The 23,337-nt window shown below is 27.3% G+C and overlaps 6 protein-coding genes across 13 annotated transcripts in view; 1 reads left to right on the top strand and 5 right to left on the bottom strand.

Annotated features, from left to right (window-relative positions):
• Positions 1-182: 182 nt before the first annotated feature.
• On the bottom strand, positions 183-1,398 carry Rpl27 (ribosomal protein L27). Its single transcript, XM_072000701.1, has 4 exons — positions 1,284-1,398; positions 592-823; positions 375-511; positions 183-262 (listed from the first exon to the last, which is right to left on the bottom strand). The coding sequence occupies exons 2-4, from the start codon at positions 808-810 to the stop codon at positions 214-216; spliced, it is 405 nt and encodes a 134-aa protein (XP_071856802.1). The 5' UTR covers positions 811-823; positions 1,284-1,398; the 3' UTR covers positions 183-213.
• Positions 1,399-1,479: 81 nt separating this feature from the next.
• On the top strand, positions 1,480-4,624 carry Ntf-2 (nuclear transport factor-2). Of its 2 annotated transcripts, none has more exons than XM_072000704.1 (5): positions 1,480-1,983; positions 2,065-2,136; positions 2,331-2,429; positions 2,944-3,064; positions 4,288-4,624. In XM_072000704.1, the coding sequence occupies exons 1-4, from the start codon at positions 1,876-1,878 to the stop codon at positions 3,055-3,057; spliced, it is 393 nt and encodes a 130-aa protein (XP_071856805.1). In that variant the 5' UTR covers positions 1,480-1,875; the 3' UTR covers positions 3,058-3,064; positions 4,288-4,624. The 2 variants fall into 2 exon arrangements, with proteins under 2 accessions (XP_071856805.1, XP_071856804.1); XM_072000703.1 differs by lacking the exon at positions 2,944-3,064 and having other exon boundaries at positions 1,501-1,754; positions 1,849-1,983.
• Hpd (4-hydroxyphenylpyruvate dioxygenase) lies at positions 4,600-7,450 on the bottom strand. The gene is made up of 11 exons (XM_072000690.1): positions 7,236-7,450; positions 6,982-7,008; positions 6,838-6,900; positions 6,494-6,598; positions 6,261-6,386; positions 6,112-6,201; positions 5,933-6,033; positions 5,777-5,854; positions 5,457-5,691; positions 5,137-5,376; positions 4,600-5,052 (listed from the first exon to the last, which is right to left on the bottom strand). The coding sequence occupies exons 1-11, from the start codon at positions 7,236-7,238 to the stop codon at positions 4,978-4,980; spliced, it is 1,143 nt and encodes a 380-aa protein (XP_071856791.1). The 5' UTR covers positions 7,239-7,450; the 3' UTR covers positions 4,600-4,977.
• Positions 7,451-8,639: 1,189 nt separating this feature from the next.
• Hps4 (Hermansky-Pudlak syndrome 4 protein) lies at positions 8,640-16,038 on the bottom strand. Of its 4 annotated transcripts, none has more exons than XM_072000663.1 (9): positions 15,499-16,029; positions 14,127-14,361; positions 13,591-13,821; positions 13,386-13,480; positions 13,247-13,316; positions 12,994-13,161; positions 11,597-12,931; positions 11,288-11,514; positions 8,640-10,969 (listed from the first exon to the last, which is right to left on the bottom strand). In XM_072000663.1, the coding sequence occupies exons 1-9, from the start codon at positions 15,612-15,614 to the stop codon at positions 10,795-10,797; spliced, it is 2,652 nt and encodes an 883-aa protein (XP_071856764.1). In that variant the 5' UTR covers positions 15,615-16,029; the 3' UTR covers positions 8,640-10,794. The 4 variants fall into 4 exon arrangements, with proteins under 4 accessions (XP_071856764.1, XP_071856765.1, XP_071856766.1 ...); XM_072000664.1 differs by having other exon boundaries at positions 15,703-16,027; XM_072000665.1 differs by lacking the exon at positions 15,499-16,029 and adding an exon at positions 14,524-14,886.
• Positions 15,553-18,538, bottom strand: LOC139985872 (4-aminobutyrate aminotransferase, mitochondrial). The gene is made up of 9 exons (XM_072000709.1): positions 18,487-18,538; positions 18,279-18,394; positions 18,035-18,202; positions 17,879-17,965; positions 17,550-17,745; positions 17,316-17,488; positions 16,865-17,022; positions 16,518-16,786; positions 15,553-16,441 (listed from the first exon to the last, which is right to left on the bottom strand). The coding sequence occupies exons 1-9, from the start codon at positions 18,536-18,538 to the stop codon at positions 16,314-16,316; spliced, it is 1,347 nt and encodes a 448-aa protein (XP_071856810.1). The 3' UTR covers positions 15,553-16,313.
• E(bx) (nucleosome-remodeling factor subunit NURF301 E(bx)) overlaps positions 18,538-23,337 on the bottom strand; it is a 16,724-nt gene continuing 11,924 nt past the window's right edge. For all 4 annotated transcript variants that reach the window (XM_072000645.1, XM_072000649.1, XM_072000648.1 and 1 more), the window contains 5 exons: positions 23,030-23,292; positions 22,792-22,959; positions 22,510-22,705; positions 22,340-22,424; positions 18,538-22,224 (listed from right to left, as the gene is read on the bottom strand). In XM_072000645.1, the coding sequence (XP_071856746.1) occupies positions 22,022-22,224; positions 22,340-22,424; positions 22,510-22,705; positions 22,792-22,959; positions 23,030-23,292 (915 nt within the window). In that variant the 3' untranslated portion in view covers positions 18,538-22,021. The remainder of the gene's footprint in view (positions 22,225-22,339; positions 22,425-22,509; positions 22,706-22,791; positions 22,960-23,029; positions 23,293-23,337) is intronic.

Here is a 23,337-nt window from a genome sequence, read left to right as displayed (position 1 = left end):
ATATAACTTTAATTATTTTTAATTAAATAATACAAGTTAACTATATTGTAGCAAAAAATTCATTAATGTATAAACATTACAAATTAAAAATAAACTAGAATCATGCTTTTCAAATATATGTACAAAAAATTGCTTTTTTCATTATGGAACAGGAAAAGAGGTGGTAAAGATTACACTTAAAATATTTGTAGATTTATATTTATTTAAGTTTAATTAGAATCGTAACTTTTGGAAGAACCATTTATTTTTACCAGATTTGTACCTAAAAATAGATATTAATATCATTTGTCTATCTATAGTAAATAATCTTAAACGCAATCTCAAAACAGTTGAAAAATATAATATTAAGTAATAATAGATATAGATATACTTACTTTTCTTCAAATTTAACACGTGTTTGGAATCGAATTTTCTTGCGTTTCATTGGGTCTTTAAGGTCTTTGGGTGTTACTTTATCCCAGTGTAAATCTACAGTATATCTCGTCGGCATCAAATGGTTATAATTAAGTACCTATCATTAATACATATATTTTGAAATGAAATTATATATAAAACAAGGAAAATTACACAAACAACTAGTGACAAACTTACTTTCACAAATGGCTTAATTTTGGAACGTTTATGAATCTTTGCTTTGCCCATTCTTTTGTGTACTTTTCGTGGATATCGGTCAATACCTGCTACCATAGCATGACCATATTGTTTTTCTGTAGTACCATCATCATAATTACGCATGATGATAGCTTTCCTTCCTGCGTATCGGCCACTAAGGACCAATACAACTTTTCCCGACTTCATAATCTTCACCATCTTGAAGATATATCTATAGAGAGAAGTTAAAAAAATTAGTTCAGTAGTATCAAAATTAAGAAACGAATATTTTGTGACAAAATATATTAATTTATTTTACGTGAATTATTAATTTTTTTAACGAGATTTTTTAACGCCTAGACTACATTGGCAGTTGTAAACAGATATCACATAACCTCTTTTACATCACCAGTACTCAAAAAATTAACAAATAAATTTATATATAGAATGTTTCTTAAAACACAAAATTTAAATGATTAATCTAATTTTAATCTTAGTTTAACAAAAACAAAATTAAAGATGTTTGTTAACATATTCAAGAACTTATTAAAATTCTACAATCAAATAATTGATTACTATCCCAAAAATACCGGAATAAACGTTACTAAAAAGAATATTACATTTATAAACAAATTATTTTTCTATTTTCCGATGTTTTTGGATTAGTTTCTGCAATGACAAACATCACACACCTCGCGACTTGTCGTACCGGAAAAAAGGAAGTCAACCTAATTCTCAATTGGTTACCCGTTCGATATTTAAAATTTAACCTACAGATGTCGCATCATTAGACATCCGGCGATGTTTAATAATAACCAATCCTATGTCGTGGTTTGAATGACGTTTAACAAAATTATTTCTTGGCAGAAAATTTTCGTTCGGACCGGTTTTATTCACAACATCATTTAAAGATCATTATTTATTTCTTGCAATATATATCATATAATTTTCAGAAAAGTAACGGATTGATTTCGTATATTTTCAACCTGAACCACGAATCAGAAGCAACATTGTTTCTACAAAAACGAGTACAATCGTTGCCGAATATCTAAACTTTTCGAGAGTTCGAGAATAATCCCGATGATTTTCTCGATACATCGAAATGATTGGTCGGCATAAGTAGCTTCCTGCTCGCTTGTATCTTGCACGAGGGATGTTAATAGGTACTATTTTACCCTTGTCGTAGAACTTTTTTTAAATACGATTTGTCGAAGGATTGAATCATTTAAAAAGACTGATATTGTTGATATCGTGTAGTGTGTGTGAACACAATAAGTTAGCGTGATGGCATTGAACGCTCAATATGAAGTTATTGGAAAGGGTTTCGTACAACAGTATTATGCGATGTTTGACGACCCCGCACAAAGACCAAATTTAATAAATATGTATAATGTAAGCTTTATTTGTTTCTAATCACATTTATTTATTGTGACAATTTTTTCTCTATATACTTATTCGATGTTACGTTTACAGACCGAGTCATCTTTCATGACATTCGAGGGTTTGCAAATACAAGGTGCTATTAAAATCATGGAAAAATTAACAGTGAGTTTTTTTTAAGAAATGGGTTATATATGTCATATTTTATTATATATTTCATTATATTATAGCTATCATTTTTTAATATAACTATATTTTATATAGACTAGAAAATCATATAGTTCATAAAAAGATTATCAAATTAAAGAAAAATAAATTCATTTTTTTTGTTATGTTGATTAGTAATCTTCCATTTTCAGAGCTTAACATTTCAAAAAATAAATCGGATAATAACTGCCATTGATTCACAACCTATGTTTGATGGTGGAGTGCTTATTAATGTTTTAGGAAGGTTGCAGGTAAAGAAAATAACTTTTTATTATTATATGAGCATAATATGAATAAGCAGATAGGGAATTTGCATGTAAAAATATACAAAATTATTCATATTTATATATATGTGTATATATATACTATATATATAAGTATATGCTATATATATGCTAATAACAGAGATTATACATAAATGAAAGAATTTTATTTAATATGTGCAGAGATCTTATTCCAATTAGTTCAGTAATTTAACTTCTTCTATCATACACAATTTAATGCATTTTCTAAAGAAAGAGATATATTTGGCCCGATATTTTTTTTAAATTCATTGACGCATTTATATTTTTATTCGTCCATATATTGTATTTTATTGGCTGGACATGCTACACAAATGTGTACTGTACTGCCTTACATTTTTTGTGCTGCCATATGAAGATAGAGATTGAGCTATGACTAATGTCCAGCAACAATCTCTCTATATACCTCCGCAAAGAAGATGAAATAAGAAAATTCAGTCAGTGATTGTTGATGATTGGGCAGACTGATGAGGATCAGCCCCATGCATACATCCAGACATTTGTCCTGAAACCAATTGGCACCAGCTTTTACGTGCAGCATGACATCTTCAGACTTGCTCTGCACAACACGGTTTAGGCGTCAGGTATTGCTATTCCATTGATCTTCGTACCATGGTACAGGCAAGCCTGATACTAATTTTTGATGTCTAAAGCTGCTTCATGTATGTCAGTATGCTTTCTTATTATTAATTTTAATTCAATTATGTATTATTTGCAATATTGCTTTGCTATTTGCTGTAATCAATAATTTGAGAAAAATAATTTTTACACTTAACTAATATTAATATTTAACAATTTGGTAAATTTGAGAACTTAAAATAACTCTATAATAGTGAAAATATTTGCTACATTTTAATGTTTGTTATTATAATTATTTAAATTTACCAAAGTTTTATAATTTTATTAATTTACTATTTGCATGTATTATTTAATTAATTATATTTTAAACTATGTAATAAGCATAAGTAATTTATTGCACCATCTGCATATTTCAATATTTTTGGAATAATACATTTGTAAAAATGCATACAATGTATTATATGTATATGTAATAAGAGTGATGATAAAAAAAATTTAAATTGCTGAACTGACCGGAATAAAATATATTTTTTCTCTTTTGGTTAAAGTCTAATGACATGTTGTTTAATAATAGTTTATACTAATAATAATATAAGTTTATAATAATAATTATTATTAATTTGTTTTGTGTATCAATATAACAATAGTTTAAATATTATATGAAATGGTATATAAATATATGAAAATAAAAATAATTCAATTAAATTTAAGTTTTGTATAGCTTATAATAATATATTATTTTTTAATGTTGTAATAATTATAACATATTTTTAAATAGAAAGAATTCTATAGTATTTAATCTGTATAATAATCAAAATATTATAATAATATAGTTGAAGATGTTATTGTTAGCTTAATCACAGGTCAAATGTAATATAACCTTTTTCACATAAAATTTGATTGTATAATGAGTTTGTTATTGTTCTGTATACTTCTTTATTTTTATTACATTTCTAAAACATTTACATAGCTTTTGCATGGGATGCAATTAATAGGATTATTAGCTATGTTTAATAATAATTTACCTTTATTGATAGTAATTCAATTACATACCAATATATTTTTACACAATACAATTTTTATATACTAAGGTCTATTACGATTATGTAAAATATATTAGCAAGAAAGGAAAATTATGTATTTTATATATTTTTTTTATTAGATTTATACATGTGGTAATGATATACATAGCTTAAGTGTATAGTTATATATTTATAATTTGTTACAGGCAGATGAAGATCCACCACATGCCTTCTCACAGATTTTTGTGTTGAAGCCACTGGGGAATTCATTTTTTTGCCAGCATGACATTTTTCGTCTTGGCATTCATGATAGTGTATGAAGAAAAATGTCTGCAAGTTTATTACAGTTAATAGCAGACAGGTATCTGAGCCATGGACTCCCCAGAGATTAAAATAAGTGAGCTACTTTCTTCTTAATATCCTTTGTCATCACATATTATTCCATTCTTTCTAGATACTGCAGTTTTTATATGAAAAACATTTGCTTATATCTTGGCCACAAAAGAAAGAAAAGAGCATTAAAAATAAATACAGTTTAATAATTTTCTTGTTTTTCTCTTTTTCTAAATACACCTATTGTTGCTTATATGTTAATAACATAATATCACAATATAATATAGCAGCGTATAATATTCAATTTTAATGATTGATTATTACTTTTTAAATTGTATTGTTACATATTTTATTCCCTCATACTACATGTATTTTTGTAAAACAAATGTTGACCATTAAATACAATATCTGGAATTAATAACATGATGGTAGTTTCTATTTTACAACTTGCAGTATAAAAAAATTTTAATGTAATTAAGATGAAAAGCATGATTTTTAAAAAACAAGCTGCTATATATAATTGTATTTTATCTTAGTTGACATAAGTATTAAAAATATGAATTTTACAAATTGCCACGTTTAGCTTGCTCCATTTCAATAGCTTGAAATAGCGCTTGGAAGTTTCCAGCTCCAAATCCCTATAACAGAAGTAATTTTTATAATTTTATTAGTTTCAGTTTTAAAAGATTTATGATAGATTTAATGATCATTATAATACCCACATTGTGATTATGCCTTTGAATGATTTCTATAAAAAGAGTTGGGCGATCTTGCATATTTTTAGTAAATATTTGTAAAAGATATCCATTTTCATCATAATCGATTAAAATTTTTAATTTTTGAAGTATATTGACATCTTCTAAAATTTGTACACCACTGGTTTTCAAACGGTTTCTTAACATATCATAGTAAGTGTCTGGAACATCTAGGAACTCTACCCCTCTAGTTTGCAGATTTTGTATCTGTGAAATAATGTAAATTCTTATTTTTAAAATCAGATTTTATTTAAATTTCAAAAAGCTATGTCAAATGTGTAATTTACAGCTGTAATTATGTTGTTTGTATTAAGAGCAATATGTTGCACTCCTGCTCCCCCATAATATTCAACATATTCTTGGATTTGAGAACGCTTTTTGCCAGGAGCAGGTTCATTAATAGGCATTTTCACTGTTTCTTCCCAATTCGTCATGACAATGGAACGCAGAGCTGAATATTCTGTGTGTAATTGAGAATCGTCTACTGACCAAAATCGATGAAATTGCAAACATCGTTCATACCTACAATAAAACAAATTTTATATAGAAAACACAATCGCGTATACAGACTTCTCTAATTTCTTAAATTTTTTATCAGTTTGTATACCATTTTGCAACAGGTTCCATTTGTTTGTCAGATTGATTGCCAACAATATGGTCAACAAAATTCAATCCTACTTTTGGTCTAAGTAACAAAAACAAAATTATTAGAAACTTAATAATATTATTTGAAGAATAATTTGATTGAATTTAAGTTACATACAAAGTCTTTAAAAATGAATCTTCTGATAGCTTTTGAAATCCTGGCAAAAAGAAACCATTATACTTGGATCTGTCTATTAGCGTATGATATGTATCTCCGTACTAATAAATAAGAGAATAATTATGTTTTATTGAAATACTGTTGTTAGTTCATTATTTTCTTTCTTTGTATGTACTTACGGTACTTATGGTAGCAAATTTTACAATACCATATTCGTCATTTTCTTCCCATATGTCTTTTACTATTATGGCACCTCTTTCTCTTGCGATCTAAAAAAATAATAATCCTTTCATTCATATATTCGCAGGAAGTTATAATATTAACATACTTTTACAATGATGTCTATGTCTTCAACATTAAAAGCAATATCACGAACACCATCTCCATGTCGGGAAAGGTGGTTTGCCATTTCTTCATCATCAGGTTCATAAGCTGATTCAAATACAAAAATAATCTATAAATAAAAACATTATTTTTATTTTTTACTAATATAAGATATTACATAGGTAAAAGATGTTACTTTATAAAAATATGAACAATAAACATTTGTTTAGTATTTACCTGATTTTGTTTAACGACGTGTGACGCCACGCGCCTGGAACAAGTCTCTAAACCACGATAAGCCAAAGGTTCAAAACCCAATCTAGTGCAGTAATAACTGGCTGCCTAAAGTAACAAATGTGTTTAAATATAAATTCATAATAGGTAGGTGGCTTATTTCAATTTTGTTTCCGTGTGAAAATATAAAAGAAATCAGAAATATCGAAAGACGAAAAAATGTTTTAAAGTGTTAACAAATATGAATCCTGAATATTTGCTTATATCATGAAATTCATGATTTCATCTATTATTTAATGAAACTATCTAATTTTTTTAGTAGATATGTACTATTTTGTTCTAATTACCTGTTTTGCATTTCCAACCCAGAATTTGAGGTGATCGAAGCACAAGAATTTTCCTCCTAAAGGCTAAAAACAAAGAATTACATGTTAAATATATGTTATAATAAATTATATTTTCAATTAGAGTATTTGTGTTACGATAATTACCTTGGGACCTTTATCTGTATATGTAGTCTGAAAAAGATGAAATTAAAAATTTTATATTATCGATTCATCTGAAAATTAGAGAACATTAAAAGTTTTATTTTATTTAAATTACGAACGATTATATTCGGACTGAAAACTAACATTTATACAAATTAAGATGTCCTTAATTAAATAGTATTAATACTACTACGGTACTGTAATAATAAATTTTTTTATAGTAGAACTTAGTTAAAAATAGATTATAAATTTCATACCATTTTGAATACTTGCGGAAAGTTAGAGCGAGTTAGTTAATGATTTCTTTTTCGTGGTTTGTAATCGGAAACATACCTTGCTTAAATATAAGCGCGTGAAAATCAGTAATGCTATATCCTGATCGCTGATTGGTTGATCAGGGAGGCTTGTTTGCGTCGCATTCTTTTAAAAACTGTGAGTCGTAAATCTAATGTGTAATACTAATAGCAGGTTTTTCAGGATTATTTACGATCATCTGATATTTTATTCATCGGTTTGTCTGTGGAACTATCATTTTTAAGGTCATTTCTTTAAATAATATTTATTGACTTATGTACTGAAGAAATTTTGTTTATTGTCGATTTTCAATTATATTAATTTGTTTATTTATTAAAAATCCACATTAATATCCTCCGTGATATCTTTTAAAACATTTAAGATATATTAAAATGCTAATTTTCCAAATTTTTATTACAATATGTTTAAAAATATAAAATTGTAAAGTATTTTAACGTTAAAAAAATTTGTTGTACACTTTATTAATTGCAATTAATAACGAAAATGTATTTGTAAATATTGTTTCCAGTAAATATTCTTGTTTTTCACAAATATTCTTGTATTTTGTATTTGTATAGCAAACGCGAAAATAAAATACAATCATGTTTATTGAAAAAATATTATACATCTTTTTAGTATTTAAACATGTTAAACAAATTAAGCATTTTTTAATGATGCTTACAAACCAAAGTCAACTTTGTTGTACATTTTTGAATGATTAAAAGGTGTAAACTTTAGTTTACTTACTAAAGTAATGCAATAGTATATATATAGTATAATATATTTGTTAATATTATATATATGTCGTTGTTTAAAAATAACTATTTTTCTAAAAACTATTTCACCACAAACAGGAAGAGTTCAAAGTATTTCATTCGTGTAAAACTTTCCATTTGCGGAGGCTCGCCGTTCAATATGACGAAACGTGATCGTGTGTCAACACTTAGATTCTGGTTTTAGAGGCGCGTCCTGTTTAATGTAAATTACCTGTTTAATGTAAATAATGATGAGAAACGTACATAGTGCGTGATACAAACATATTAACGAACCGGCAGAGCTAGGAGGATCACCTCGTCTCATTTTTCTCTACTATATCGAGGTCGACAAGAAAGAAAGACAGCAGAACGATTTCAAGACACATGATAGATATCTGTATATAAATATAGAAAAAAGGGTGATCTCTATTTCTTTAAAATGTTCTTCTTCTTCTTTTTCTTTCGTTATATCAATTATAAAAAAACTATTTTTTTCTTTGAAAATATTTAGGAATGAAAAATGAAACATATATTATTTGAAGTATAATATCTATAATAATTTTATTTTATATCAGAATAAAAATTTTAAAAACGATTAAGTTCAAGTATTGCATATTTCAATTATAATTTTTATTCAATTAAAGTATATTCCATGGATGACATTACAGTGTTTTGTTGTTCATGTTCTACTGCATGTATGTCTTATATTATTTGTGAATTAATATCTGCGATTATACTTTGATATGACTAGTTTGAATTGGATTTAAATAAGAGTAAGAAATAATTTGAAATATTTATAGCTTCCCGCAATACACAATAACTGACTAGATTAGATTATTATATATTTAAAGATATTATTATAATTATATTTAGAAGATTATTATAATTACAGTCAACATATATAATAAAATTTAAATACTGCATATTATTATAAACAATATAAAATATGGACTTTACGTAATAATTAGAAATTGTTTAATACGTCAAAATATCTAAAACGTTTAGAAGAATCATAATTCATTTTAGGTTGTATCTTCATATACAAAGATACTTAAGATAAAATTTATATTCATCTTAGAAATTACAACTATAGTTATAACAGAAGAATACATAAACATCTAAACGTATTAATAAAAAAATTATTTTTTCGAAAAGAATTTACTTTTTAGATTAAAATTAAAATATTTAATAAATACCATCAAAAAATATATATAATGTGATTGCTAGACGTTGATGTTTAGTTATTATTAAGTTTTTATAACGCATTTTATGATTTTCAGGAATTACATTAATATTATTTATAACATTCTTTTTTGTTAACATATTGACCTCTTATGTTATACATTATTTTTTTAATAATATTATTAGTTTAATCTACTTATACTAATAAATTTAAAAATTACATTATTATTTATAAATCATGTAAACAGATTACATATCAGACGCTTCTTACATATATTTATATACAAAGAACTAATTATATATTTATAATACATACAATATAAATTCATTTATACAAAACGGAATTGTTAAGAGGTCAAACAATAAACAACAATTAATTGCCTTATGCTTAAACGCAATAAAAATCTTTACTCATAATAACACGATTATAAATAGACAAATAAATTAATACTCAATATCACTTAATTTGGACATAGAGTTACAATACTAGAATGATTTTGTTTTATTTAAGATATTAAAAGTTTGGATTTGAAAAAACTGTTGCATCATGCTAACTGTATTACAATTTTAAACATTTTAAAAGAATTTTTATCTACCTGTTATGAATATTTATTCATTATTTATCTAATTTTTGAAACCATACATGATAAAAATTATTGTTTAGGTACAATATATATTTCTACTACATTTATGTTTATGATACAAAACTTTTAAATATAATTGCAAATTTTATTGCGTAATATCATTCATATTTAATAAGATAAAAAAATGCAATAAAGATATACAATATCTGAAGTTCACGTTACTTTTTATACTATTATGAAAAAACCAAAAGTGTGAATTTATTATCGAAGAATTTCTTTTAATAAAACATTTAATATTTCGTATTAAAATATATCATTTATGATCGCGAAAATAGTAACGTTTCAATACCGGTTTTGTTATGTCTGGTCGATACATGTGAGTGATATAAAAATTCTTTGATTACCGCCAATTCTTAAATTATTATACTCAATAGTATGATCTTTATTACAAAAATACATGTAGAAAATTTGGTAATATTTTTTTCTATGAATATGTAGTATTTTTTTATCGTAAAAATGTTCTTGGTCGATTAAATTAATGGAACGTTTAATTATCCTTTTATTTGGAAAGAGATATGAAAATTTGAACTCATTGTTTCTTACTCAAAATATGGACGTTTTAAATAAATATAATACTAAAAGTATACATACACGCATTAACATATATACGTGATGTTTATATATGGTTATTTGAAAATCGTTGCTATGGTAATAAGAGTTCAACTACTGTTACATACTAACTACTAAATGAAGGATTGCATTCCCATTTTTAATGCCCTTGTATTACTATATAACAAGGTAAAGAGAATGCTTCTATTTAATATTATTAAAAACATCAGAAAAATGTATCTACTACTATTCGGAGATAAAATATGTACAGAATGTTATATATTATTATTAATTTGGCATGCCAGGAAATATAAAGAAAAGAACAAAATATTAAATAAAACAATTCAATTCTAAATGAGATTGTGATGGAAGCATTTGTAGATAATTATTATTTATAGCAATACAATCCCATGATCTCTTTCCAATCTACGTTTTGCTTTAAGAGACACAATTCCCATTAAATCTGCAGGAGTTGGAAGTCCTCCAGAGGTATTTGGAGCCACTGCTTGTTGATAAAATACCTCTACGTTTCCACACTGGTTACCATAAACAACGGTATCCTCCGTTCTAGTTAATTAATAAAATATACTCATTTGTTTTACTATATTTCATGAAAAATTACCATGTTTAATGCTTCATAATGTATAAATATATAAGTTAGTACTTATATATTACTTATATATTACTATTATATAGTAGTTTAGTGCTTCATAATATATAAAACAAAACATATTCTAAATTTATAATACAATTCATTTTCTTGAAAATTTTTGGTAGTAGTATTGTTTTAACCGAACAAAAAGATATAAATAGGTCTACTGAAACAAGCAGACATATGCAAAATTGCACTAAATGAATCAAATTAACTAATGCTGAAATAATTACCTGACAATAATATCTGTGAGATTGCTGGCATATGTGAACCTATCATGAAGGCAAGAAACAATATCCAATTCAGTAACACCCCAGAGTCCAGAACGATTTATTGTGTCCCATTGAGGATCAATACTTAATATACTATATAATTCCTTATTTTCATTTGAAGGTAGAGGCTCTAAACATTGTTGTAGTCTTGCTTCAAGTTTTCCTAACGTATTCACGCAAGTTTGCCACTATAACAAGTATTACTATAATATATATTATCAAAAAATTAAATTTCAATATATTAGATATTAGACAATAAAATATACTTACGAGAGAGTGTATAAGATCAGGATTATTAGCAGTTCCATTTTCCATTAGTAGTACTAGCACCATATTGTGGTGTCCACAGAGAAATAGTTCTGTTTTCTCAAAAGAAACTTCATCTTTGGAAGTAGTTACCCAATCTTCTTCCAATTCATCTTCACCATCACTGCCAGTTTCCTTATTAACTGCTTCCAGTTTTTGCTTGATTATTTGGTTTGTTGCTGTTGAAAAGCCCGATAAATCACGAAATTCGCTAGGAGTTGTTTCTCTACTACAAAAACCACTAGTTCTCTCATCAGCAAGTAAACTGAGTTTAGACATAAGAGGCGTTAATTGTAGACCATCCAACTTTTTCTTTTGAAGAAATTCATATACGTTACCACATTCCGATGCTGATTTTCGTCTATCATCATCATCAGTGATATTGAGTGGTTTCAAAGGAAGACTCATTGATCTGCGATAAATTTCTTGTTTCACTTTACTATCTATTTTTATGTCACGAGAATTACTTGATTTTTCTAAATTATCACTGATTATGGTATCACAGTTATTTGTTACATTTTTCATGTTACAATCGTTAGCTAAACTTGTTAAAAAGTCGTTACGATTAATTGTATTATTTCGATCATCCTTAAGTTCTTCGTAATGCGAAGATATATATTGATTATATAAAGACTGAGATACTGGTAATCCATCACATCGAAATATAGGATAATATGGGTCAGTAATTGTATGAAACTGCCTTTTATGTAAAGATTGCTTTTGAGGAGAAGTTTCGGGAGATATACTTTGTTTTAATTGTGGCAACCCTAATCCATATGTTCTTACTGATATTCGATTGGAATACAAATTGGACGATCCTAAATCATGCATACTTAAGCTTCTCTTATTAAATTCTTTTCGTTTAACTAATTTTTCTTTTGGCGTAACGTTTCTTAATTTATTTAAACGTTTATATCTAAGTGCTTCCTTAACAACATCTGGAATATCATCTACATTTGTTTTTATTTCTTTTTTTTCTTCTTCTGCTTCATTATTTGTATCTTCGTTTGTGTTACATATTAACATAGCATTACCATGTAATACTCTATTAATATCTTTTAATGGTGTAGAGCAAACGCTAGGAGTTAAAGGATTTACACACTTAGGACGGTCTGTTTTACTTTCCTGTTTACGTTTCACTGGAGAACTGTAAGCTGTAAGTGGTACGGAGGGTACATAGTGACTATTATCGTTGTACTGTAATGAATCTAATTCTCCTTCTTCAGGTACAGTAAAAATGCGAGAAGTATCACGTTTCATTCCGGACAAAGGAAGTTCCTTACTGTTCTTGGACATGTTCTAAGAATATAATAGTTTCATTATTAAATAATTATTATAATTCATTGTCAAAAACTACTAACCTTTCTTTGAAATATCTTTTTTGTCACAGAATCTAAATAAGAACTATAATATCGTTCATTATTTGCTTCTTGTACAAGTTTTGTAAACTGTTTTTGCTCTATATATACTCGCAATAACTGTACTCCAACAGGTAGATGAAATTCTGTTGATATTCTCTCTGCAGGAGCCTAAAAAATTGTATTAAAAGAAACAATATTATATACTATAGTATGTAAATATTACATACTATTAGTATATTTTAATTTAATATACCTTTATTCTATATGGATCAGTTATAACAATTTGTTTGGTCAACTCAGCACTTAACTGAGTTGCAACTACCCTGAAATATTAATACCTTTAGTTTTTAAAATAAAAGAACAATTTATTTGTCACTACTCTAGAAACTTACTTATTATTATAGAAGAGTGCACCACCTATGATACCACTGATTTCTTGATAATATTGTAAAACTTGAATTGCTTCTAAAAATATGTTGCTAGCGCTCTAAAAAAACATAACATTAACATATTATATCCACAACAAATAATTAAATATATTTAAAAAAGCTAGAAAATAGAAAGAAAATAGAAAAATTGATATCATATATCAATTACCTTTGGAAGTTTAATGATAGGAATATTGGAGAAAAGATTGGCACTATATTGAAGTATTGGCAAATATGTTTCAAACATTTGATAAAGCTTCTCTGTGAACTTATTTCTGTCATTATTAAATGATTCCAGTATCTTATTCAAATCATAATGAAAAAATTTTAGCAATGATTCTAATGTATTTGCACGCCTTTCTAGAATCCAGTCATGAATATTCCTATCAGTTCCAACTGCCTGTAAAGTAATAAACAATGAAATTTATGTGGCAAATATTAATTTATACTAAGTATGACACATTAAGCAATGAGAAAAATATTACGTTTCATTCATTGAGACTACACTGATAATTGTAACTGCTTTAATAGATAACTACTACTATCAAATTATGCTATACATACAATGATTTTCATATTTTGCATTATATTAATTCTGAAGTCATGTAGTCAAATTCTCTTATATTTTCAATTATTTTTATAAGTAAATAAATTATTATTAATTATACCTATGTAAAGAAAAAAATATAATAACAATACACTTACAAGTATGTACTGTCCAAATTTCTTTAATACAAATTTTCCTCCTTGTAATGTGATTGATTTTGGATTGGAAAACGAAGTTGAAAGAAATTGATTAACAGCCATTAATTGCCCTGCTAGAGCTAATCTTTGCGTAAGAGATACCCATGCAGGATGGAAATACATAACTGCCTCTGCAGGATCATCATCTTCTTTACAACACCTTACAGTGTCATAAACAAATACTATCATCATCTCTCTAAAAAAAAGTCAGAATTAACATAATTTAATACATATATATTATATTAACTTATATAATATGTTGATAGTATACATATAGTTATGTAATACTATGTATGATTTGTAAATTCATATTGAACATGAACAAAGTGATTTCTCCTTTATAAATGAAGTAGCTTACCCTGGAGTAATTGATAAAACTGTTCTATATATAACTGTGAAAACCTATCAACTTTCATTTTTACAAAATTATAGACATAATATTAATGTCTATAACTTGCTCTGATTCTGATATACGAATGAGTTTATGAAGTAAATAATTGTGAACAGAGAATTACTGATTAGCTGCACCAGTAACCGATAACAAAATAAAGGAGATAAGATTACAATTTAGAACACATCTTTTGAAAGCATTGTTATATATAACACTATGTTTTGTATAAGAACTCATTGCATCATTATGATTCAGTCATTTTTTAAAAACTCAACATGTTTTTCCAGTTTTTATGATGCTAGTAGTTGTATGAAGTTACTGAATTAATAATTAGCAATGAAAACATTTTCAACTCTGATTAATCTAATAGCCTTAGATAAACTATTGAAGATAGAATAAAACACAAAATTAAGGAGGAAAATTTTATTTTGACAAAATTCTTAATTTTGAAAATAATTTATTTATATCTATGTAAATTATCTACATTATTTAAAAGTATATAAAATCAATGACATTAATAAGATATATTTTATTATGAAATAATATGAGGAGGCATAATTATAACATAATAAAGTCTGAAACCTTACTCTGAAAAAAGAAAATGTTTCCTTACACATCATGTGAATTATTATAACAAGTACAAGTGAAAATATAATTTATATAGTAATTACTCATACTTTTATACTATGGAAAGAATAAAACAAAAAAGCTATAGATACATATAAACTAATTACTTATAGCAACATATACATACACATATACATACATAAGTACATACATAAAATGTAAATAATTTTTCAAGAAGTACGAAATAAAAGAAATATATTACTTTAGAACTAATAATGTAAACTAATACATATTCATAACTTAGCAACACAAAAGTATTATGTGAATAAAAAAATTAAGTACGAAAATATTTTGACTATTAATCCATAAACTCACACCAATTTGAAGTCAGCATTCTGTTTGACAAAAATTAAAGATTTAAAAAGGGACATGCCGCTAAGAAATAAACCGATGAAATAAATGTAATAATAATACAGTTTGCAGCGTGGCATAGTAAACAGAGCATTATCATTGAATTAATGATGCACTTTTTACGCTGCTATAATGAGATAAAGCTAGTGTTACGCAATATCTTCGTACTTTGCCATGGTGATTGTTTACGCTTCAACGTGCCGGGGCTAAGGACTTCAGTTGCGATGTTGCGATTATCAGTTATAAGTTGTAACGTCCTTGTAAAATCCTTTCCTCTTCGTTTACTTTTTCTTACTCACAATGACAAACTTAATGTTTTGTTTTTTGTTCTATCCTTATGGTCGTTCAAGATGCTACTAGGCGTCGCGAAAAATGCACTTCGATGGAAATGCACTTTCCCGTTATGTAATGTAAAATCTGAGCCATAATAATCTTGATTTCCAATCACGCTGAATGGAGCCGCTCCTTTACCGCCATACTGATATCGATCTCCTTTATATGTACACAGACAATATGTATATTCTTGGTCCTTGATCGGTAATGGAACTATGTGACTACTAGCCGCGATGTTTGAATATCATTTGAATTTAGATTTGAATGTAATGGCAGCAGGTGCACTCTCAAATTGTTATTATTATTGCTATCGTATAATATACTTCATAATTAGTTGTTATATACATACATATAATAATGTTATAGAACGTGATAGTTTTGTATTAAAGTATATATTTAACAAATGTATAATACAATAAATAAGTAAAATATAATTTACAAATACATCAGCACTCTGCAAGTTCTTGCAAGCAATCGCGAAGAATTTCTAAAAAGATATCGGCATGATATTCTCCGAATATTAGACATGGTCTTAATCGAATTGATTTTGTTCCACAGTCGCCCACTTGTATACCTAACATTTGTAAATTTACTATAGGGAAGCAGAATATAAAAATTGTCAAATGAATATATTAAATTTTTGATATTACCTCTATTACGTAAAAGATGCATTAATTTCTTTTTCATATCCCTACATCTCGTATCAAAGGCAATGATAAAGCCTCTACCTCGTACGGAACTTATAATATCCGAAAATTCATGTTGTAAGGTGTTTAGTTGACAAAGCAAATAATTGCCGACATAACATACATGAGTTAATAAGTCTTCTGCTTCAATGGTTTGTAATACTGCTTCTAACAGTAAAATTTGGATTGGATCTCCCATCCATGCATTAAAAACTCTATATGGTTGCTTGGGCCTAAATAGATAGTATGAAAAATATTTATAATGATACAATATTCTATTCAAACACTATTATGTTTAATAAATATGTTACATGTATTCGGGAGAATGATAAAATCCACTAGCTTGCATTTTGTAACTAAATGTAACGATATCAGGAGGAATGTTTAATTCAAAATATTCATGTGCCCATATTCTTCCTGTTGCACCACCTCCTGTTTGTATTTCATCCAATATGAAAGGAATAGATCTCTGAAAAATTTATTGTGTTATGTTTCTCAATATTTATGTCCTACAAAAATCTAAACAGAGCATGTTAAACATTTACTCTTTTACACATGTCTTGTAATTGTAGAAAAAAGTCTGGGGAAGCATGTCTATCTCCTCCTTCACATTGTATTGCTTCAACTAGGATACCAGCAACTGGCATATTCTTTTCATATCGTTCTATTAAATCCTCTACCTTTTATATTTTGATGTAGATTTTATCAATCTTTAGCAATAAAATTAATTTAAAATTTATATCATAGTACTATCAAATCTACTTGTTCCAAGCACCGAGCATCTTCCTCTTTATTTTCTTTTTCATGCTGATCCAATGGATATAAATAATGTGGATAGGGTGCAATTGGCCATTGAAGAGAAGGTATATCAATTTTCATTATGTACTTATAATGCGTTAATGCCAGTGCACCAAATGTTCTACCATGAAATCCTCCTAATTTTATAAATTTCATCAATTTGTAGTGTTGGTATATTACAACACTATGTTAAGGTACCTTCAAAGGAAAGGATAGACAATTCAGGACAACCAGGTGGTTTATTAAAAGGTGCACTTTCCTTTTCTTCCTCAGTAAAATCTTTGCCACGTCGATGTCTTTCTGCATATTTTATGAATGCCATTTGTATAGCATGCTCAATTGAACAAGCACCACACATGGCTGTAAAAATGCATGGTAACCCTTTTGGAGCTACCTGATGTATGTGTGAAATAATATTATATTTAATAAATTCATTGTTATTTATTATTATTTACTATCCAATGTTATTTTTATTCTTATTGATGAAATAAACGTAGTTACAAATTTGATAAGTAAAAGTATCTAACACATGGTTGAAGCAATGTATCCTGTATTTTACACGGCCACTCTAAACCAGGGAATAATCCTATTGCAGGCCTGTTTGCTATTACTCGCTAAAAATTTATTATGTTGACACCTTTAAGCTAATTTTAATGGATATAATTATTTTCAATTATATTTACTTGATTTCCTCCACAAGATAATGCACCAAGGATTGACCTATGATTATATCCAAGAGCAAGGGTAGATAATTGCATAAACATATCTAAGAAAACATTTCCATCAATATCTGCTAAGTAATTTCCAACAGATCTTTGGTAGTCTCCAAAATATTGAATGGAGCCTACTTGCTGCAATATTTTATAATTGTTTATATAAATGTGTCAATCTCCAATAAAATTTGAATTTTGTGATAATAATATAAACCTGAATTTTAGAAAATTCATTGAGAAGTGCTTCTGACCTTGGTCCAGGAATTTCAGTAAGCGTATATGGTTTTGCAGGTTCTCCAGGTAATGGTGCCTTTGGCATATGATGAAGTTCTACACATTATTTACCAAGTGTAGTATGTTAAAATTTTAATAATATAATTTTATTTCTCTATTAACCAGCAATATAGTTGTTTTGTACTTACGACGAGGTTTTGGACTCTTTTGAACAGAATACACAATACTTTTGCACAACATTTTATAAGAAATTTCCGTATTTATTAAATAATGTCACTAATATAGAGAATTTATGAAATTCTACTATATGTATGTACATGTATTCTTAACTCATATTAAATAAAAACTTGAGAGAAAGTTTAAAAAATGACAAAAGATGTGTAATATATGCATTCACATAAATGACACATTTTTACTTTTGTTTCAAATCATAACAGAAGAATGTAAATAGCTATTAATATAGGTCCTGTGTAATATTATTTGAACTTTGAAATATTTAAGTTTACACTTAATAGTAATACAAATGATGATGTTAATACTAGAATAATTCGAAATCATTTATAACATTATTTCTTTATACAAAAATCATTGTTTCTTGCAAATAAAACTAAAAATTAATTACTAAACGGTATTAATGTGCTTTTTTAAAGTTTCATGAAGCCACTGTCATACAGTAGTTTATTATTTTTTAAGCAATACAAATTAAAAAATGTAAATTAACATACTATGCTTTCCTCTAACTTATATTTATAGTGCAATAAAAACAACAAAGTTTATGATTAAAATTAGTACAAATATATTTATTATAAACTAGTAGTATTAGATTTAGATGAATATAGTTATGTAATCACACTTTGTTGCTTTTGTTCTTAATAGAAATAAACACCTCGTTACATGATTAATAAGCGGGCAAAGTGAAATAGAGCAGCACAGAATGTACGTGGCTGCAAATTCTTCACCCAGTTTTTACATTTCAGTAGCATGCCAAAAACTTACACGACTAATATATAATATATGTCGAAGTATTTCTACAATTTTTTACAGAAAAATCCTTTATTCCAGTATGTCGTCAAGTATCGCTCTTATGTAAGGAAAGAATACTCGATAGAATGACCGTAATCTGATCAAGTTTGTTTTAACGTATTCAAATTTCAAGAGTATTCAACGATTTTATAAGTGCACGTGCATCTCGTAAAAGATATTGGGAGATTAACTTTTTGAGATACAATCTGATTCTTCCGTTTGTCTCCGAAGATCAATAAAGCTAGTACCGAGCATTACATACTTCCAAATGCATATATTCCGCTCGCATTAATATATAATGTGAATACTTATTAATACTTGTTAATTTTTATTTATAAGTCTCTATGAGTCAAATAATATTCTGAGGCAAAGCGGAAGAATATTAAAGATACACTAGATCTCAAAGAGTAAATCCATTGAGGCATACTTTACAAAATAAAATTTTTTTAAAATTTTTGGTTAACTCTGTGATATATGGATCAAACAAACTTAGGGATATAGAACTTTTTAAAGATAGAATACGACAAAGAATTAAAATAAAAATATATAACACTCCAGTATATCTAAGTTATAAATATACTGACACACTTTGAGAAGATGATTTTTGAAGTATATTATAATAAAGATAAAAGAAGAGCCTCAATAAATTAATGAGACGCATATGACACGATCACTTGGAACGAGTTTACAATAAAGCTAATATGATGTATATAAATCTGGGCAAAATAACGAACTGTATGTATTCTGTAACTATAATCGAAAGTCGAAGGTAAAAAACAGATCAGTGCCAGGTTTTGTGAACATTGAATTAAAAATACTGTACAAGCATCATCCTGGCAAAAATGTACAACCTGCTTTGAGCGATCTGTTTTTTTTCTCACTTAAATAAATGATTGACAATCTTCAAGACGCATCTTGAATTCGTGAACATACACGTTAATGTACATTAACGTACGTGTATTAATGTACATACACGTACATATATGAAACCACAGTTCTTAATATCAGAGAACAAATTTCCTTGTGGAGGTACTACTTAGACCTTCACAGAATATTGGGTTGGCAATTAAGTCATTGCGGATTTTGTGATTAGGTGGTATTGATAAAATCAGCTATCGCTTAGTTGCCAATTCAATAAGTCTATGTAGTTTAATTTCATAAAAGTTCTTGAGTTCTCCAACATTTAAGAGTTACATATTTACTAAATACTTTCACTCTTGCATTTTATTAGTGAAACATTAGAAACAGTATTTCCTTACTGCTTTTTATATGAATATGTATGTATGTATGCCTGTATGTATGTACGTATGTATGTATGTATATACGTATATATTTTTTCTCGATCATTAGACGTTTATGAAATAATATTGCGTCCTCATATCCTGTAAGAATACAGAAACTAAACATATTCGTACATATGCTACACGGTATAGTTTCATAATTTTCACAAATGGTAGTTTAATAGCTAAAATATAAACAATATTTTCATCAAATTCAATTTCTTGCATTTAAATGTCCTCGTCATATGAGAACGAATTTATGGTCACTTCTACTTGGATATATACAAAGCAAACATCTGCTTGCTCCTTATCAACTAACATCATATATGTTACTTATAAACAATTTTATAGAAAATTTATATGATAAAACAACATAATAATAATTACTTATGAGCACAATAAACAAATTTGTACAATTTATTATGCGCTTGCTAAATAATTCTTACATCTATGATGTGAGAAAACTGGTTTTATTTTTTATTAAATGAAATATAATGACAGTGATTGGACCAATTTCTTCCTCTTTATTGAATGATAATGAACTCTAATGGCTTTCCACTTTTCCCATAGTTTTTATAATTTTTCAAAATACATTGCATTAGATTATTAAAAACATACCATTCTAAACGCTCAGTGGCACTGATTTGATATATTTATAATTATTCTTAACATGCATTATTACACGTATTGGATAGATGTACATAAACAGTGATGCCTGTGAGGAACATATGAATTTTGAACCGTAAGTTATGATGATTTTTTATAAAAAGCTTTTTCGTCTTTTTCATATACAAAATATAATAAATAAGCATGTATTGCACATTTTATTCAATATAAAGTACATTTTTTCATTTTACAGTACATTAACTGAATTCTCATTCTATGAATTTGAACTTACACCTTCTTAGTATTTTTATATTAAATATTTACTGCTTCTTTTTGTTAAAAAGATGTATACAAGCACAATATATTTAAGAAACTAATATTTTATTGTCTAAATAATTGTATAAATAAAGAATAAAAGTAGTTATTATGAATGATATATTTGTATCATTCAAAAATATTAAACGTAATTTATAATAAATTCTTACAATAAATGATGCTTTTGAAGTAATGAGAAAAGCATCATTGTACTTAAAGAAAACTTTGTAGTTTAGTACTAAAATGTTCTAAGTTCTGGTTCAAAATTCATTGTACGACACAATGCAAATAAAAGTTTGCGAAGGCAAATTAAATGTTCACACAATTCTAATAAATAGTGAACTTATACAGACTACTGCTAATATACTTATGACTATTTTGGATGTCTCTTTTCTACTGGCACAGATCATTTCTGTTGTTACACGAATTAAACCGTTGATACTTAACACTTCCACTCGTTTATAGTTACAGTTTTGCCGTTTATCCTTTATTTGATTGCTTACTTTCCTTCAGAGAACTTCTCTCTTAAACTTTTGATCTTATGAACAAAATAAGTTTCTAAGGATTCTGCACACTTAAAGAAAGGTGATTCTTTCGGATTATAATAACGACAATTGTCAAATATTTTCGTCATATCTCCGATAAATTCACTTAATTTCTTGTAAGATCTGTCATTTATCCTCAATTCTATCGTTTGCAGATCTGCAAACATAATTAGCAGAAATATACTGTTAAAGAAAATTGTATTTCTTCTCTTGAATTTTAAATTCATCAAAGATTAAACAATATTGTTATATGGAATTTAAATAACACTTACCCATCGGCTCCTTTATAACTTTATAATAGTCTGGTGCTTCATTTGGATCTACTGGTTCCATAAATGGCCAAGCACTTTTATGTGCCTAAATATCAAAATTTTTGGTGACAATAATTATAGAAAATATTATTTTAACAAATAACTTTTTTTATTATTTACAACTACCTTACCTGTATTTGCTTAATTAATTTTTTCAGGAGATCAAGGTCTTTTGCATTAAGATTTTTCATGTTAGCAAAGTTAACGGAAGAATTTCGTTGACAATTTGGACAAACGTATTCATCGATATTGTCTGCTTCTGATTGTAGAATACCGACACATCGACCATGGAACCAATCTTGACACTTATCGCAGCAAATATAAAATCTGCAGAAACAAGAATGTTAAAATATGTGGTAATAGATCTAGAATAAGTCAATGTAAACTACAAATAAATTGGCACCATTACGTACTGAGATTCGTCATAAGGCTGTTTACATAAACAATATAACTCCTGTGTATCTCTTGCATGTCTACATTCTGTACAAACAAACTCAGAAAGTGTCTTACACATTTCTTCTGTAATTCCAACGCAATCTCCGTGGAACCAATTGTTACAAAGATCACATCCAACATAAAACCTAATTCAATACCATAATTCACCATCATTAAATAAATATTATGAGTAAAGAATCTTTTTATAGTACTTACTTCGTTTCATCGTATGGCGTTCTACATAAACAATATAACTTCTCTTTTTTGATTCTATTCGTAGCGGCAGCGGTTGAAGCACCCGGTGGTGTAGTATTGCTTCCTTGGGCTTTATACTTTCTTGGCCTTCCACCTCTATTAGGCGGACTAACTTGTTGAGACATTTGAGCATTTGCTTTACGCTTCGCACTTCCTACTTTTACCTCATCTTGTTTGTGTCTTTCTGCCTTGGTTCTCGAAGCTAATTCCGCTGATAAATCTTTCTATAATTTCAACAAAGAATAATATAAATACATTTATATGAATGT

Source organism: Bombus fervidus, chromosome 3 (assembly GCF_041682495.2).
Source record: "Bombus fervidus isolate BK054 chromosome 3, iyBomFerv1, whole genome shotgun sequence".
Classification (NCBI taxonomy): domain Eukaryota; kingdom Metazoa; phylum Arthropoda; class Insecta; order Hymenoptera; family Apidae; genus Bombus; species Bombus fervidus.
The sequence above is the reverse complement of the archived record's forward strand: the minus strand, read 5'-3'. Positions and strand labels throughout refer to the sequence as shown.

What these genes read in the sequence shown, in the direction of transcription:
- Rpl27 (XM_072000701.1), bottom strand. Translation starts at nt 810, where the DNA reads ATGGTGAAGATTATGAAGTCGGGAAAAGTTGTATTGGTCCTTAGTGGC. An exon ending in AAATTAAGCCATTTGTGAAA is followed by an intron (nt 512 to 591) that starts GTAAGTTTGTCA and finishes TATTAATGATAG; the next exon opens with GTACTTAATTATAACCATTT. An exon ending in CGTGTTAAATTTGAAGAAAA is followed by an intron (nt 263 to 374) that starts GTAAGTATATCT and finishes ATCTATTTTTAG; the next exon opens with GTACAAATCTGGTAAAAATA.
- Ntf-2 (XM_072000704.1), top strand. Translation starts at nt 1,876, where the DNA reads ATGGCATTGAACGCTCAATATGAAGTTATTGGAAAGGGTTTCGTACAA. An exon ending in AAATCATGGAAAAATTAACA is followed by an intron (nt 2,137 to 2,330) that starts GTGAGTTTTTTT and finishes TTCCATTTTCAG; the next exon opens with AGCTTAACATTTCAAAAAAT. An exon ending in ATGTTTTAGGAAGGTTGCAG is followed by an intron (nt 2,430 to 2,943) that starts GTAAAGAAAATA and finishes ATGATTGGGCAG; the next exon opens with ACTGATGAGGATCAGCCCCA.
- Hpd (XM_072000690.1), bottom strand. An exon ending in ACATAGACATCATTGTAAAA is followed by an intron (nt 6,202 to 6,260) that starts GTATGTTAATAT and finishes TTATTTTTTTAG; the next exon opens with ATCGCAAGAGAAAGAGGTGC. An exon ending in ATGGAACCTGTTGCAAAATG is followed by an intron (nt 5,692 to 5,776) that starts GTATACAAACTG and finishes GTTTTATTGTAG; the next exon opens with GTATGAACGATGTTTGCAAT.
- Hps4 (XM_072000663.1), bottom strand. Translation starts at nt 15,614, where the DNA reads ATGCCACGCTGCAAACTGTATTATTATTACATTTATTTCATCGGTTTA. An exon ending in CTATCATTAAACTTCCAAAG is followed by an intron (nt 13,481 to 13,590) that starts GTAATTGATATA and finishes ATGTTTTTTTAG; the next exon opens with AGCGCTAGCAACATATTTTT. An exon ending in CTCACAGATATTATTGTCAG is followed by an intron (nt 10,970 to 11,287) that starts GTAATTATTTCA and finishes TTAATTAACTAG; the next exon opens with AACGGAGGATACCGTTGTTT.
- LOC139985872 (XM_072000709.1), bottom strand. Translation starts at nt 18,538, where the DNA reads ATGTTGTGCAAAAGTATTGTGTATTCTGTTCAAAAGAGTCCAAAACCT. An exon ending in TATCTTGTGGAGGAAATCAA is followed by an intron (nt 17,966 to 18,034) that starts GTAAATATAATT and finishes ATAAATTTTTAG; the next exon opens with CGAGTAATAGCAAACAGGCC. An exon ending in GCATCTTTTACGTAATAGAG is followed by an intron (nt 16,442 to 16,517) that starts GTAATATCAAAA and finishes TACAAATGTTAG; the next exon opens with GTATACAAGTGGGCGACTGT.